At 42.6% G+C, this 17332-nt stretch overlaps 1 protein-coding gene across 7 annotated transcripts in view; it reads left to right on the top strand.

The window, feature by feature from the left end:
- INTS4 (integrator complex subunit 4) overlaps positions 1-17332 on the top strand; it is a 60725-nt gene that overhangs the window by 30750 nt on the left and 12643 nt on the right. For all 7 annotated transcript variants that reach the window (XM_048840556.2, XM_048840565.2, XM_048840547.2 and 4 more), the window contains 6 exons: positions 1502-1617; positions 2822-2955; positions 3773-3930; positions 8075-8168; positions 12442-12522; positions 16226-16356. In XM_048840556.2, the coding sequence (XP_048696513.1) occupies positions 1502-1617; positions 2822-2955; positions 3773-3930; positions 8075-8168; positions 12442-12522; positions 16226-16356 (714 nt within the window). The remainder of the gene's footprint in view (positions 1-1501; positions 1618-2821; positions 2956-3772; positions 3931-8074; positions 8169-12441; positions 12523-16225; positions 16357-17332) is intronic.

The raw sequence follows: 17332 nt of genomic DNA, 5'->3' as shown, positions 1-17332 counted from the left end.
GTCCTGCATCCGCACATGCTATGAGCTGGTCAAGGTCCCAGCCCTGGCACTCACGGCACATTCCACGAGGGCACAGGCCTCAGCAGCAGCATTCCTGGCTTAAGTCCTGATACAAGAAATTTGCAGGGCAGCAACGTGGTCTTCGGTGCATACATTCACCTCTCATTATGCTGTTACCCAGACGCCAGCAATGATGCAGCATTTGGCAGAGCAGTGCTTCAATCAGCGTTTCCTTAACTCCGACCCCATCTCTGGGGTGGAGCTTGGGAGTCACCTGATTGGAATTGACATAAGCAAGCACTCGAAGAAGAAAAAACGGTTACTCAGCTTCTCGTAACTGTTCTTCGAGTTGTGGTGTTCATGTCCATTCCAGTATCCACCCTCCTACCCCGCTGTCGGAGTAGCTGGCAAGAAGAAAATGAGGAGGTGCCGGGTCAGCAGGGTCATATATTGAGCGCCATGAAGGAGCCACTCCAGGGGGCTTCACAGCCGACCCAACGGGAGCTGCTAAGGGAAAACTTTCTGATGACTGTGCATGTGGCGTGCACACACCTGATGGGAATGGACGTGAACAACACATCTCAAAGAACAACAATTACAAGAAGGTGAGTAGCCGTTTTTTCTATCTGCATATGTGCTTGTCTGCTTGCATAAAGGAGAACCTCACTAAGGACCATCCTAGTGACCAAATTATAAACAGCCACTTTAAAGTATTCATGTGGTTTCCAGTACAGTTTAGTTCAACCTAAAAACTAACCTCTACTAAACCATATGTTTCTGGTTAGTTAAAAGATTCCACTAAATATTGGCTTTGTTACCTTGGTTTTTGGATCCTATTATACCAGTTGACAGCTATATTGTTTATGGGCACACTTTGCTTTTGGGCGTGGGGAGGGTTCTACTTGAGTTCCATAGCAAACATTGATTTTCATGTACAATACACAAGAGAGTTGCTTTGCACTTTTTAAAATGGAAGCAACAAGCAAGTTAATACTATAGAAAATGTGGATTCAAATTTAACTATTTTTATCCTTAGAAGCATTTATTTTAAATGGCTTTTTCTAAAAGCCTCTTATAGTATATTCTGAATATTTAACGAAAAAAAGGAAAGGATTGGTAAAGGTGGCATGGTTATTAATTTTTGTAACATAGCACCCCAAAGTGTTTGGTATTTTGCAGACATGTAGCAAGACACGTTCCTACTCCCAAAGTGATTACAATTTAAGCAGACCATGTTAATTGTTGCTCCCTCTTTTTTCTAGTTATGTTTTTCAAGTTATATTTTGTTTCATGAACACTTGGGGTCCAACAAAACTACGACTGTTAGTTCTTCAGACTGTGTCTTTGGATGTGTATGCGCAGTGCCTAACTCTCTGGGGCCCTGATTCTGATTGGGGCCTCTCAGGGCTATTGTAATATAAATGTGAAATAGTATTAATAACACCATTGTTTTGTTAAATCTTCCTTGATTCAGAGATGTTCTTAACCTGTGCATTTTCAGGTGCTTAAAGTTCCTGGGATGCAGGCATCCTACTCTGGTGCTTCCACTGGTCCCAGAGCTGCTGAGTACACATCCGTTTTTTGACACCCCAGAACCTGACATGGATGACCCAGCCTGTATCCTTTTTTTTTTTGCTATCTGAGAAAAAGTCCTTGCTGACTTGGTAGAATAATTATACATAGTTTTCTAATAATCAGATTCATTATACTGCTTTAGATTAAAGTAAACTCTTACAGCTATTTCAGTATGCAGTGTTGGTGTAGCCATGCTGGTCTCAGTGTATTAGAGAGACAAGATGGATGATAGTAATATCTTTTATAGGACCAACTTTCTGAGGTGAGTAAACTGGGTACATTGTAATTTGTTGTGTATGGGTCTGTCAGATAAGTCCTTTAAAGACCAAAGTCTGCATGAACCTTAAAGATCCATCAGCCCTTTCAGTAAGTGGAGGGTTTGCCATGGAGCATTTAACTAAAACTTCCCCTTCTTCCACTGTTCTGCAGTTCCGGTTGACTGGTGTCTTTCACTCCAGAGGTGACTAAATTATAGTGGAACTATAAGTTTATAGTTTGTGGGGCACTTTGGTTTCTCTCATAAATCTTGAATAAGTTAATGTTTGCACTGGGACATCTAAAGCACTGTATGTGCTAAGTGTTGTTGTCGTCATCATCATCCTTGGCAACGGAAGATGCAATAGAAATATAAAATTCTATTTTTCTTCTGTTCATTCTCCTCACTGCTCATCTCTGTAATCACACACACAATTTTGTTTAAAATGCCTGACAACAGTTCAACTGGAACTTCTCTCTCCCCCTCTACTTCTGCAAAGTATAGTTTCTGTCTCGTGCGCCATCCACCAGAGCTTCCTGTGCAAATATAACCCTTTTAGGAATTGAAGAGAATCTGAATTGAATGCAAGGAGGGGTTTATATCTAACCAGATGGCTAATGCAATTAATTGAATACATTTTCCTTTTGAGTAAAGGCTTGGAGAAAGTTGGGTAAAGAGGACTCCATTTGAGTTAAATTGTTTCTTACTGCAGTCCAAAATAGGTTAATTTACAAAATCGTCTTCACATTACTTCCTAACTATAACTGGTTGATGCTGGTACTCTCCTTGCACCAGCCTGTCAGTGGAGCATACTGTAACATAGTACCTAGTATCTAGGCAGAGAGCTGTTTGATTTTTTGCTCAGCATTTTTCTCCTGTTGTACAGAACTTTATAAATCTTCAGAAAAGGAAGTGTTCAATGTTTCTTTAACTTGCTACCATGAGGAAACTGAAAATGACCATTTTTTCCGTAACATCCCACTTCAATAGATATTGCTGTTCTGGTTCTCATTTTTAATGCTGCTAAAACTTGCCCAACAATGCCAGCATTGTTCTCGGATCATACTTTCAGACACTATGCCTATCTTCGTGACAGTCTCTCTCATCTTGTCCCTCCATTGAGAGTAAGTTGTTTTTGTGGTAACCAGTCATTCTCTCAGTTGCTGTGAATATTTAGTGAGAACATTGTTCACTTGCCACTGGTATAACTTTTTGTTTTCAGAAGACTGGCTTTCCGTCATTCACCCCAAATGCTGCTGTATCTGTGAAGTGTGTGTGTGTGTGTGTGTGTGTGTGTGTGTGTACGAAATATTAACTCATTACAGTATGGATTTTGTAATATTTTGGGGTGTCTGAGAGAATAATCAACTTATTTTTCCATATAAAAGAGAAGAGTATAATCTACTGGATAGAAAAGGTGACTAGGAGGCAGGACTCCTGAGTTCTTTTCACAGCTCTGCAGCAACTGGGTGAAATTCACCCCTTTGCAGAGGACCTGCAACAAGGCCCATGCTTGACTTCTGTTCCACTTAAGCCCTGTACTTACGGGTAGGATTGCCCCTTCATGCTGTATGCCCCAGTGTGCCCCCTCTACATGGGGAAGAATTTCACTGTGTGCGAACTTGGCAAAGACACTTCAACAAGCACTGTGCATCAGTATCCCTGTTTTATAGATGGAGAATGCCACCCTCTCAGGGGTTGAAGTTTAATTGTAGAGTACATTGAGATCCTTGGATGGGGAGGGGTCTCTAGAACTGCAAATTGTTGTATATTGAAGATGTGAAACTGAAGGCGTTGATGCAAATTCTGAACTAGAAAAGTATGTTGTAGTTCCCACTTTGTAGATTCTTGTTTAAATGGTGACACACAAAATTGTGACCATGTGAATTTTGTCATCTGGATTTAGCTTTTTTGTTTTTTGTTGTTTTCCCTTTTGCTCAGTTGCCAGGTAGAAAACTAGTATCCTCCCCTGTTTCCCCCAGTGTTACCCCTCATGAAGATCCTTCCCAGCAGTTCCTGCAGCAGAGTCTTGAGAGAGTTTACAACCTTCAGCACCTAGACCCACAGAGCACACAGGAGCTGCTTGAATTCACCATTCGGTAAGGCTGTGTACTTTTAAGCATTTTGAGATCTAGTGATGAAAATAAGAGCTAAGTATTATTATTACTAATCATTGTCAGGAAAATTGTTATAATTCCCAGCTCTCTGAAATGCCTACTGTGGTTCTAGATGTTGTTTAATTTCCCAGTTTGGGCTCTTAGACTGAACCTTCTGAAGAGAATGTTGTGAACAAGATTAGGCCTATATGAAGTGAAATGTGTGGTCCCAGACCTATTTCTGCTCAGATGCAGTTGGCTCCTTTGACAGTCTCAACAGGGGCCATAGCTTTAACAGGCGTGTAGAGTGAACTACCATCTTGTATTTAGAGAGGAGGTCCTTCCAGGACAGGATAACGTTGGGGAAACTTGCACTTCACAGAACAGGAGCAGCACAGACAGGCAGGGCTGGATTAATGCAGGGGCTTTAGGGGCTGCAGCCCAGGGTCTCGGGCTAAGGGGGGTGCCGGATGTAGCCCACTGCTTCTTTTCCTTCGTCCCGCAGCAAGTCTCTGTGCTGTGAGCCGGACACCAGTCCCCGAACCTCAGCACGCCCCCCTCACCACTCTGGGCTGGAGCCGCAAGCACCATCTCACTGATGTGCCCCTGCGGCCCCTAGGCAAGGGGCATTCAGGGAATCTCTGCCCACTGCCCTCAATACCAGCTCCGCAACTCCCTTTGGCTAGCCAATGGGAGTTGCGGGGGGCGGCGCCTGCAGGCGCGGGCACTGTGCAGAGCAGTCTGGCCCCTCTGCCTAGGGGCCGGACATGCCAGCAACCTCAGGGAGCAGAGCAGTGCAGAGCCAGGGCAAGCAGGAATCCTGCCTTAGCCCTGCTGCATCGCCGACCAGGAGCTGCCTGAGGTAAGCGCCTCCTGGCCGGAGCATGCACCCTGCACCCCTAACCCAGCCCGGAGCCACCTTCTGACCACAACCCCCTGTCCCAGCCCTGAGCCCCCCTCCTGCACCCAAACTCCCACCCAGATCCCGCACCCCAAACCTCCTGCTGCGCCCCAACCTCCAGTCTCATCCCTGGCCCCAATCCCGAGCTCACCCCCCCAGCTGGAGCAGCACCCCTCCCGCATCCCAGCCCTGAGCCCACTCCCCCACTCTAAACCCCCAGGGGTCTCACAAAATCTAATAGCCCTGGGCCCACAGGAGTGTTAATCCAGCCCTGCAGGCAGGGGATAAATAGGACTTCAGTCTCTAGAGCTGTCAATAATATCCATGGGTTCTCTGCTCAGTGGCCCACTCTGGGTCACTCATTTCGACCCTGTGACCTGCATACCTGTCCCTTTTTATTCAATTTTTGTCCCCTCTACTCCATTGATTTCTGAGTTCTGTGGCCCCTCACTTACTGGAGGGTACAGATTTCCGCTGCTTGGTGGGTTCTGCCCACCAGTCCTAATCATCAAATAGTTTGGTCATTTTCACCAATACTAAATTCACAGGAGAGATTTCTCCCCAAATAGGCAACATTATTATGCACCACGGTCTGCCTTGGTATAGATAAGGATTCAGTATGGCTTTTAAATGAAGGTTTTGTGCTGCCTTTTCCATTTCCAATTCATCTACTGATTGGTTGGTTTTGCATGAACAAAAGACTCAGAATTTTTTTCCATGTGCCTTGTCTCTTGGACAGGAAAAGGATCCTTAGTTGAAAGGCAGGAAAGTACTGGACAATGCAATGAAAAAGATCTCAAAGGTGGATGCAGCATTCCATATAGGTTTATTTTCTCTTCCAACTTATCTTTGCTGTGCAGCCATAAATCACCTTTACTACCCATTGTAAGGAATAAACAAAGTGGTATTCATTATTGAAAACGTGAGTGTGAAAGGTGGATGATGCGTTTCTGGTCCCCAGCTGTTCAGAAGCTACTGCACACAGAATAAAAATTATCTAGGGAATGTTTTAGGAATTAAATGTTGTAGCTGTATGTAGGTGATTTCTTAGCAGAACATCTGAAATCTCTGAAGCACAAAACAGCTATAGAAATCTCATAGGAGCTGTGAATGCTTCCCTAAGCTGGTGACGAGATGCACTTCTGGTGTGTATATGTGGCAGAGGGCCACATGTGCAGCTTGTACAAAGAGACAACTTAATCAGGAGACAGCATTGGGAATTATCTCCATATCTGCCTTTCTGCTGCGACTACAGGCAGTACCGCAGTCCTAGGACTGTACTAAACTCCTTGCCCTTTGGCTTTTTTCGGAGGGAGGGAGGGACTTCTGTGCTTTTTAAAAAATATATGGATACGACTTTGTTCTGTTCATGGGTTTTTTTGGGGTGGGCAAGAGGCTGCTACCTTGACTGTTGGGTGGGGTGGGGGTGGAAAGAGTTCATGGCAGTGGGCTTCCTCCTTTCTTGTAACTGCGTTTAGCTGGGAAAGTAATTTTCCTTTCAAGCCAGTGAGGTGGTGTTCCCTAATGCTTAGAGCACATGACTGAGAGTGGAGGTATCACAGGTTTTTTAGCCAGTCACTTAACATCTCTAATATGTTCCTCAGTTTCCTTATGTGTACAGTGGGGCTCATGCTTACCTTGCAAGGGTGTGGAGGCTTAAGAATGTTTATACAGAAATAAGTACAGAATTGTCAACCACAGAAGCTTTGAAGATGGTGTTCTAGTTATTTGGCTGACTATTCACCAGGGAAGAGCTCCCTTCCCTCCCATTAGGATGTTGGGGACAAATTGAGTGTGACATGGTGACGGGACAATAGGGAGTCTGCAGTTCTTCTCCTTTAATCCCTCCCTTACCAAGGAGAAGGGGGGACTTGACTTGCTTTATTGCAGTTGCATCTAAGGAAGAAGCTGCCCCTCTGATTCGGAAGTAGCTTCTCTGGGTACAGAGATTGGGATTCTCTCAGACCCTTTGTAGGCTGATGACTGCTGAGGCAAATTTCAGGTTCAGTAGAGCTTTAATCTGGGAACTACTTCAGAAATACAGGAGCAGCCTGGCTAAAATACGAGAGATGAAGCTTTCTTAGTCAAATAAGTTATTTCTTATTTCTATAGCATACCTACAGCAGGGGGATGCAAGAAAACAACACAGTGATTTTTTAAAAAACTGGAAAGACTAAATCACAAAGCAAAATGCAGAGTGAAAAATGAGAAGGTGGACTCTGCATTTTGTATCTCTGATTTCTACAGAGCTGAAGATAAGGTTTCTTTTTTAGTAGAAACCCAGATTTTGTTTAAAATTCCACACAAACTGGAGTAATAAAACTCTGCATATTCAATTAGGGTTTGTTTACACAAACATTTAATTCACAGCAAGCTGGGGTGTGAATCTGCCACACACTAAGTGTCCCTGAGGATCCTGCTGACGCGCTCTGAAAGTTCATTCATGTGCTTTGATCTATCCCACTTTGAAACAGGAGTAGATTAACGTGCAGTAATGAACTGTTATGCACATTAGCAGTGTCCACACTGACATTTAATGCATGGCAGGCTTGTATGGGGTAAATTTACACCCCAACTTATCTAAACAAAATGTGTTTGTAGATGTGCCTTTAGTTTGCCCTGTCAGCATAATCTAGGCAGTGGATGTGGCTGATTGTTCTACTGGTGTTTGAGCGATTACCTGTTGTGCGTTGCATTAAGTAACCGGCTCTCGTAAACTATACATCAGACTTACAAAATAAGTTGTATTTCAGAAATGCAGCTATGTTCCAAATATAATTGGCTACATGAATCCAATATGTTCCAAGGTATCTCTTCCAGCTAGCATCAGAAGAGAGATTTCCCAGCAGTTTAATACAAGTTGGTTGTTTGCTGCTCTACGAATATCTGGAGTGTTGGCATTAAATCTGGAGCCACCATGCTGTATGGTTCCCATAGGGATGCAGAGTAATGCAGGATGACAGACTAACTGCTGCTCATGTCAGCCTACAAGAAGGGGAGAGAAGCTAACAGGTCCCCAGGTGCAGGCTGCTCTGACATGCATGTTTTGCTGCTGTTAATGGGGGTGGTTATAGGGGTAGACAGAGGTAAAATACAGAAATAGGTATCTTTGGCCTTGCCACTGCTGCAGGATTTGGAATGTGTTAAAATTGACATATGTCAATTGACAAACTGTCTCTTTTTTACAGTGCTTTATGGTGGTGTTTTAGTGTATCTGAATTTTGCATTTTCTCTTATTTGCTCCAGTGATCTTCAGAGGCTTGGAGAACTTCAGTCAGAACTGGCAGGGGTGGCAGACTTCTCCGCAACTTACCTTCGGTGTCAGCTGCTCCTCATCAAGGTTAAGCTTCATCCGTGTTCCTAGGGCCTAGAATTATGTTGTAATTGGCTGTGTGTGTTTGCCAGCACAGTGCTGGGCAGATCTTGCACTTTCCATATTTCATGTGTGCTAGTGAGTCTAACCACTTACAAAGTCTGCTTTAGGAAAAGTGATTTATGGTGAAATCGTGGATCCAATGGTGCTCTGAGCATAAGACGGGGAGTAAAGGGCTCTTGAGTTTTGTAGCCTGATCCTATAATGGTTGCCAGTGTGATTCATTTAATGAGATGAGTGTAGTATGGTTCTTGCCCCAGAATCAGACACAACAGAATCAAAATTGACACGGTCAATATCTTTTAGGGAACCCTGGGGTGTATGGCCAGGGCATTCACACACACAATCAAAATGCAACCTTAACCATCTTTATTAATACAGTTAATAGAGAAAAGGAAGCCCCAAACCAATAGCATTAATAGAGTGTTAAAGAGATCTTAAATGTTATCTCTTGCATAGCATATATTCACAGGCTTATATTTGCATACCACCAGATCTCCAAGAAAGTGGTAAGAGACAAAGGACCAGCCCTGTTTCTGGCATGCCAAATGGGTTTGATGGACCTGATCCCTAATGCTTGAAGATAGGTGATAGATAATAGCTCTAAAATATTGAAGGGTGAAGGGCTAGCTTCCTCTTCATGTGGGTTCTTGCTTATATAGAGCCAGGGAAGCACCATGAATAGTCATACAAGTACCTAGCCTCCTCTGTCCATATCCAACTTCCTCGCCCTCATAATAGTGGGGTTCCTTTACCTGGTAGGCTAGCATATTAATCCCTATTTGCTCATTACTATATTGCTAAAGCAAGTTTGTGGTTAAACATCTATCAACGATCCTATCCTAAAATATCCAAGCTTAGTATCAGTTCAGTATTCCTGCGATTGCCTTGTCTCATTTTATGCCAACTTTTCTCTTAAGCAAGCTATTCCTAGTTCCCCAAACTCTAGGGTGACTGTTGGGCCACTTGATCTATGCAAAAGGTCATAGGCCTATGCTTCATTTATGCTAATTTGCTTAAGCCAATGTTTTACAAGATGCAGGCCTGTAGGTTCCTTGTGTTACTGCTAGATAAAATCAGTGCTAAGCTGGCCCTAAGGGCTAAGGTTTTTAGCCCAGCTCTCACACTACTTCCCCTCTGTGCCTTTGGGCAAATCAATTAGACTTTGTTTATACTGTGATTTTAGCCACCAATGTGGCTCCACTGGTATAAACCATGCACCAGGGGAAACTTTGTGTACACAAGGGGTTTGCACAGTGCAGCTACACTGGCTTGAAATCCCAGTGGAGACAAGATCATGGACCCTTTGCTGACGATGGTCGTTGGTAATGGTTCTAGCGAAACTGGTGCTGAAAGTGGTTTGCCTGCTGATGGAACAAAGCTGTTTTCAGTACTATACAGAAAAGATTCCTAAGACTTGGAGCAGTCTTAGATGTGCTCTCTGTTATCATATTGAAAACAGTTCCATACATTTTACAATAGCAAGTAAACTGTTTTCACCCACTAGGACAACTGTTGTCAACAGAAGGTCAGTTTCTTAGCATAGACTGGAACTTAAATTCTCTGCCTCATTTCTTCATCTATAAAACAGAAATAATACAATAACTCCTAACTTAACGTTGTCTCGGTTAATGTTGTTTTGTTGTTATGTTGCTGATCAATTAGGGAACATGCTCTTTTAAAGTTGCGCAATGCTCCCTTGTAATGTTTTGCAGTCGACTGCTTTGTCCACTGCTTGCAGGAAGAGCATCCCGTTGGAGCGAGCTGGTGGGGGCTTGGAACCAGGGTGGACTGGCAGCCCCGCATCAGCTCCCTGTTTCCTGTGCGGCAGCCACCTAGCAGGCTATACATTGCTGGGCAGTTCCGGTGTCCCTCCCCCCAGTGCTGTGTGCTGCTCCTGCCCTCTGCCTTGGAACTGCTCCCTGGAGCCTCCTGCTTGCTGTGCAAAGGGGTGGGGAAAGAGGGATGCTAATATCAGGGTATCCCCCTCCCCCCACACCTGCCCCCCATCTCCACAGAGCAGGGGGGACACAACAGGACTTAAGACGGAGGGAGCTTCCTGGCAGCAGCTGCTGTCTGAACTTGCTTATCTACTTAAAAAGGCAGTGTACTTAGATGGGGTGAGTGTACTTAAAGGGGCAATGTGGATCCTTCTCTGTCACACACTGTGTGTGTGTGTCTCTCTCTCTCTCTCTCACAGTGTGCGTGTGTCTCTCTCTCCATGCATGCTGCCTTGTAGAGTGTGAGGCTACATTAACAACAATGGGTTAACCCTTGAGGGCTCAGCTGAGGGCTAGTGCATCATTTAGCAGTAAGGCGTTCCCTGGGAAATATCCCACCCTCTGACTCCACCACCTCAACCAAGCTTCACAATCATCATCGCTGTGTACAGTATTAAACTGTTTGTTTAAAACTTATACTCTGTGTGTGTATATATACATATATGTATGTATGTGTATATATAGTCTTTATCTGGTGATAAAATTTTCCCTGGAACCTAACCCCCACTATTTACATTAATTCTTATGGGGAAATTGGATTTGCTTAACACTGTTTTGCTTAAAGTAGCATTTTTCAAGAACATAACTACAATGTTAAGCGAGGAGTTACTGTACTTACCTAACTTCCAGGGATGTTGTGAAGATTAATTTAGTGTTTGTACAGGCTTTGAAGATCTACTGTATAAGTGCAAAGCATGAATGATTTTTGAATGATTCCCTTCCAGAAAAATAACTAAATTGCCTAGTAAAATAGAGGATGGTTATAAAAATGTCATTCTTTGCTCTGTGAATTTTCCACTTGGCTTCTCTCAATGTTAGGCCAGGCAAATCTTCAAGTAAATTTGCAACCCAAAGACGGTATTACATATAAGCAGATACAGCTCAATGCACTAGTCAGTAGCTGGGACAGCAGCTTTTTGCAGAAGCAGTATGTGCTGCCCATGCAGAGTATCGGGGCTTGAGAGTTACCTTGACAGTTCCTCTCCTTCAGAGGGTTGATTGGCGTGAACCTGTTTAAATTGGAGAAGGGGATATGCTACCTTGTCCTCCTCGCAAAAATAAGTTCTTTTTGTAGGAGGTGGAAGGACTCTACTTGAAGGTTGTCTCAGGTGAGGGAAATGCTCATGCCGAGGTGAGAAGATCCATCGCAAAGCAACATGGAAAAGGCAGTGATCTTTCTAAACTACTCATGATTTCATAATACCTGGAAAGACCATACAATTTAAAATCCTAAACAGATTGGAAAGTGACCCTTCCAGTGCCACGTCAGCTCCTTTCATTAGGAAATTAACACTCGACTAAAGTATTTCCTGTGACAGAATAGAAGCACTTAGGAGCAAATCCTGTCCCTTCTCAGCCTCTCTGGGATCAAGGGGTCTCAAACATAGAACTAAAGCTGTTCCCTCATGCATGGGGCTGGTGGGCCAGGATTTTAAGAGCCGGTCCAGATAGTGGATACACTGCATGTTCTGAACTTTGGCTCCTGGAGTGTTGCTGTGCAGTCATATGGAAGGGAAGATGGGTTGGGAGAGGTGGACAGTGTAGGGGGTGGAGCATGGCAGTGGATCTCCCTTGCTGATTCTGTCACAAATCATCAGAAAACAGTAGATACTTTGGTTCCAGTGTCAGTAGCTGTGATTATCCAGTAGTCTTAGTAACTCACCAAATCTTCTCCATTGTTTTTTGGTGGGGATGGAACTGCCTACAGAGGTGTCCTAGAATATTACTGGCCTTCTGAGAACAGGCTGTTATGGTTGCCTGAAACCTGATGGTTCCTGATCTCAGTCTGAGAAAGTGGTAATCATCCAGGATAGGAGAGTGTTTCTAGTTTTCTCAATATCCATATCCTGTATCTTTTAAAGAATACTTTATACTAAAGATATTCTGGCAAATAGTTAATAAATTCATACTTGAAGTATAGCTTTCTACATGTGAAACTATGGTGGGGATAAGGCATATGTGTTTACTTTATTTTATTTTATGGAGTTTTCAGATTCCTCCATTTTCTATTTTGCTCATATTTTTAAAAGCACCCCTGCATCAGGCTGACACGTTCACCAGGAATGAAGAAACTGTGAATGCTGTCTTTTGAGCAGCAAGGAGGGGTTGTCTGGGAGACATAAAGCACTCCCTCTTCCTGTGTTGTTCCCAAGCCCTGTTAGCACAGGAATATAACTTCATTTTCACTCTCAAATTATCGTGTTGGACATTTAGCAGTATTCCATGGGTTTCTTTTGTAGGCCCTTCAGGAAAAACTCTGGAATGTGGCAGCTCCTCTCTACCTGAAACAGAATGCTTTGGCATCAGCTGCTGCAAAACAGGTGAGATTGTAGGATCCATGTCTTCATGAGGGCAAGTCCTCTGGGCAAGGACCTTCCCTCATGTGTTTAGATGTGCCATATGTCTCCGACTATTTTAAGTAAAATAGACTATTTTAGTAATCTTGGATTCCAAAAGCAATGTGAATTGTGTGTGAGGTGTGGGATGAATGCTAGGCTGACTTGTATGTAACTCCACATGTACCGAAGATACTCAGGATTGCTTGGATGCTGTTTGTTTGTTTTTTTAAAAGAGAAAACTACACACACAGCAGATAATTGGGTGATATCTAAATTATGAATCAACCATCTGATTGAAGATATTATAATTATGTAGCACTCCACATTCAACATATTTAAATGCCTGTGGGAAACTAAAAGTTCTCTGCATGTCGTCTTCAAATGAAGATCTACGTAGGCTGATTTTGTTGCAACTGAGTCTGAGACTAACTGGTCTGACAGTCGCTTACAAGATCAGCTGTGCTGAAGTCACCATAGAATCATAGAAATGTAGGGCTGGAAGGGACCTTGAGAGGTCCTCAGAGCCCGCCCCCCCCTTGCCTTAGGCATGACCAGATAAACCTAGACCATCCCTGACAGGTATTTTGTCTAACCTGTTCTTAAAAAGCTCCAAGGACAGGGATTCCACAACCTCTCTTGGAAGCCTATTCCAGTGCTTACTTTCCTTACAGTTAGAAAGATTTTCCTAATACTTAGCTTAAATTTCCCTGGCTGCAGATTAGGCCGATTACTGCTTTTCCTAGCTTCCATGGACATGGAGAACAATTGATCGCTGTCCTTTTTGTCACAGCCCTTAACATATTTGAAGACCGTTATCAGGTCCTCCCTCAGTCTTTTTACAAGACTAAACATGACCAGTTTTTTTAACCATTCCTCTTTGGTCAGGTTTTTCTAAACCTTTTATCATTTTTGTTGCTCTCCTCTGGACTTTGTCCAGTTTGTCCACATCTTTCCTGAAGCGTGGCGCCCAGAACTGGACACAGCACTCCAGCTGAGGCCTCACCAGTGCCAAATAGAGCAACGCAATTACCTGCTGTCTTCTTATTTCCTCGGATCTAGTACCATCTTGGCTGACGGTACTTCCAAGATACGTAAAATTGCCCACCTTCTCCAGTTTCTCTTCTTCAATTTTGATATCTCTCCCTTTAGTCCCCATGAACATGACTTAACATTTCTTTGCAGTCTATCTCAAACCTATCTTCTCCATTACTTCTTTTACTTGGTTTGTGCATTTTTGTAGTCCGTTGGCATCTTCACTGATAAGAGCGATGTTGTCAGCAAAGTCGAGCTCAAATAGCCTTGAATATGTATAGGCCATATGTAACACTGTTTTAAACCCGCTGCCTATTAATTTCATTTTGTGGCCCCTAGTTCTTCTGTTATGAGAAGGAGTAAATAACACTTCCTTATTTACTTTATCCACACCAGTCATGATTTTATAGTCCTCTATCATATCCCCCCTTAGTCGTCTATTTTCCAAGCTGAAAAGTCCCAGTTTTACTAATCTCTCCTCATACAGCAGTCATTGCATACCCCAATAATTTTTGTTGCCCTTTTCTGAACCTTTTCCAAGTCCAATATATTTTTTTAAGATGGGGTGACCACCTCTGCACTCCGTATTCAAGATGTGGACATACCATGGATTTATATAGAGGCAAGATGATATTTTCTGTCTTTATTATCTATCCCTTTCTTAATGATTCCCAACATTCTGTTCACTTTTTTGACTGCCGCTGCACATTGAGTGAATGTTTTCAGAGAACTAACGATAATGACTCCAAGATCTTTCTTCAATGGTAACGGCTGATCCAGACCGCATCATTTTATATGTATAGTTGGGATTATGTTTTCCAATGTGCATTACTTTGCATTTCTCAACATTGAATTTCATCTGCCATCTTGTTGCCCAGTCACCCAGTTTTGAGAGATCCTTTGTAGCTCTTTGCAGTCTGCCTGGGACTTCAGTATCTTGTGTAGTTCTGAATCATCTGCAAATTTTGCCGCCTCACTGTGTACCCCTTTATTGAGATCATTTATGAGTTTGTTGAATAGGACTGGGCCTAGTATAGACCCCTGGGAGACACCACTATTTACCTCTCTCCATTCTGAAAACTGACCATTTATTCTTACCCTTTTTTCCCTATCTTTTAACCAGTTACCAATCTATGAGAGAGCCTTCCCTCTTATCCCATGACAGCTTACCTTGCTTAAGAGCCTTTGGTGAAGGAGCTTGTCAAAGGCTTTCTGAAAATCTAAATACAAATCTAAGCTTTACCCATGTTTAATGTTGATAAGACCCATGATGCTGCTACCCTGAAAATGACAGAGAGCATGCACAGAAAAGCCAGAACCGGGGACTCCAAATAGAAATAGAGGAGAGAGAGAGCTATTCAGCAACCTGGAAACAAACCGAAGCCGGAAACAAGTGTCTAGTCCTGTTGAGAGAAGATATTGATTATTTGAGTCTCCAGTTAATTAAAATGTAGTAAAGAGACAGCTATCACTGTCTGTCAGAGCCCACTATGCTATAAACAGCTGTCTCCAGAGACTGGTGGAAACAAAAGTCTATTAGGCTTGTATAGCTTTCTCTAATTGCAATTTCCAGAGTAGCAGCCGTGTTAGTCTGTATTCGCAAAAAGAAAAGGAGTACTTGTGGCACCTTAGAGACCTACCAATTTATTTGAGCATAAGCTTTCATGAGTTACAGCATCCGTTGCAACCGATGAAGTGAGCTGTAGCTTACAAAAGCTTGTGCTCAAACAAATTGGTTAGTCTCTAAGGTGCCACAAGTACTCCTTTTCTAATGGCAATAACTTTACTGGCAGCTCTGCCCAGCAGTACACAGACCCCTCGGCTAAGATACTTGGTCTGATTGCACATGCAGCTCACTCCCAGAAAATGAGAGGAGAGGGCAACCTTTCTTATAGTGTAACTTGGTGGTACTTGAGTTCAATATGAAGTGCTACTTGCAGAGAAGTTAACAACCTTCTTTAATAATCTAAGCACTTCTCCAATTTATTTGTGCACGTTTTATATGTTACATTATTTGATTATAGTAGAACATCGCAAATGGGATAACTTATTGCCTAAACTTTGAACTATATATTTTAGAGAATCCAGAACGACATGTATATTTGGTTTTGTAGCTGAAGCTTGAAATTGAACGTGGAGCATTCCTGACTGTAAAGTTGATTGCAAGAGGATTGGACACTTTTTAAAAATCAAAATCCAGACAAACCTGAAACTGCCCATTTAAATCTTAAACTTGAACAGGGTCTTTGTGGGTGCTGTTTCCTGCTTACAGTAGGATAGCACAAGAGGTATCAGGACAATTATTACAGGAGTGGGTTAGTGGGCACAAAAAGCTTACATTGTGGGTGGTTTGAGATAGGATGCAGGGAGAGATGACATCAAGAAAGAGAGAGGGATGGGTAAACAGCACATAGACACCTTCTGTGAACATCCTTGTTTTTGGAAGGTTTCATGCATTGTATTTCTTTTAATTTATCTAGGGCTAGATTCTAATCCCCCTTACACATGTTTGGTACTACCTTATTCCATGAATGGTTCAAGTGAAATTATGAGACTGAGATGCATGAGTAAAGGTTTCTGACTCTGGTGACCACACCCACACAGCAGCTGAACAAAATCTGACCCCGTTAATCGCATGTTTTTTATATTGTAGATTATGGAAGAAACTTACAAAATGGAGTTTATGTACAGTGGCGTGGAAAATAGACAAGTGGTCATTATTCACCACATGAGACTGCAAGCGAAAGCATTACAACTTATAGTGACTGCACGTACTACTAGAGGGTAAGAATTACCTGCAGGGGAGGCTTCTTGAATTGGGTTAACTGTAAAAATCCAGTTCTCTCAAGCTTGGTTGCAAATGACAAAGATAACTTACATAATCACATGCAAATAACGGGTGTGTTGAGAATGAGATAGTTTCTTCATTTATCTTCAAAGCACCTGCTGAGCTACACAGCATAAAGTCAAGTTATGAACTTGCTAGCAGTGTACAAATCATTTGGGTTTTTTCCTCTGACACAAGGATATGAAATACATATCTAATCACTTCTAATTTGATGGGGCATCATTCATTTTAGATCTGAAAATTTGGAGTTTATTTAAATAGGAAAATGTCAGATGCATATTAAAAAAAAAAATACCCATCATGTTTATATTAATGGCTTACCCTATAAGCTTGTTAATGAGTCTTTTCTGTTAGAAAAGAAAAAAAAATCTTTTGACTGATTTATTTTTGCAGTGGATGTTTTAGGCACTAGTATTGCAAATACTTAAGCATGTGCATAACTTTGATCAGATGAGTGGCCCTGTTTAGTTCAATTTGATTATTCAAATGAGTAAAGTTACACACGAGTTTAAGTGTTTGCAGAATCAGAGCCTTATGTTATGTCTGTACTGGAGCTGGAAGTGTGTGAGACATACCTGCAGTAGCTCTGATCAAGCTGGTGCACTAAAAATGGAAGTGTAACTATCATGGCATGAGTGGTGGAAGGGACTAGCCATCCCAAGTACATACATGTTCAAGATGCTAACTATGTACTTGGGCAGCTAGTCCCTCCCACTGCTCAGGCTGACATGGTTACACTTGGATTTTTAGTGTGCTAACTCAATCAAAGCTAGTGCGGATATGCCTCCTCAAGCTGGCATGTACACCTTCCAGGTGCACTGTAGACATAGCCTTAGTTTGTCATGGTTAGGGCACAATATTAGGAGGCTGGGTTTTTAGTTTTTATTTCCAGCTGTAACACAGAGTTGCCTT

This window comes from Caretta caretta, chromosome 1, assembly GCF_965140235.1.
Source record: "Caretta caretta isolate rCarCar2 chromosome 1, rCarCar1.hap1, whole genome shotgun sequence".
Taxonomy (NCBI): Eukaryota; Metazoa; Chordata; order Testudines; family Cheloniidae; genus Caretta; species Caretta caretta.
This window is presented reverse-complemented; position numbering and strand designations above follow the sequence as displayed.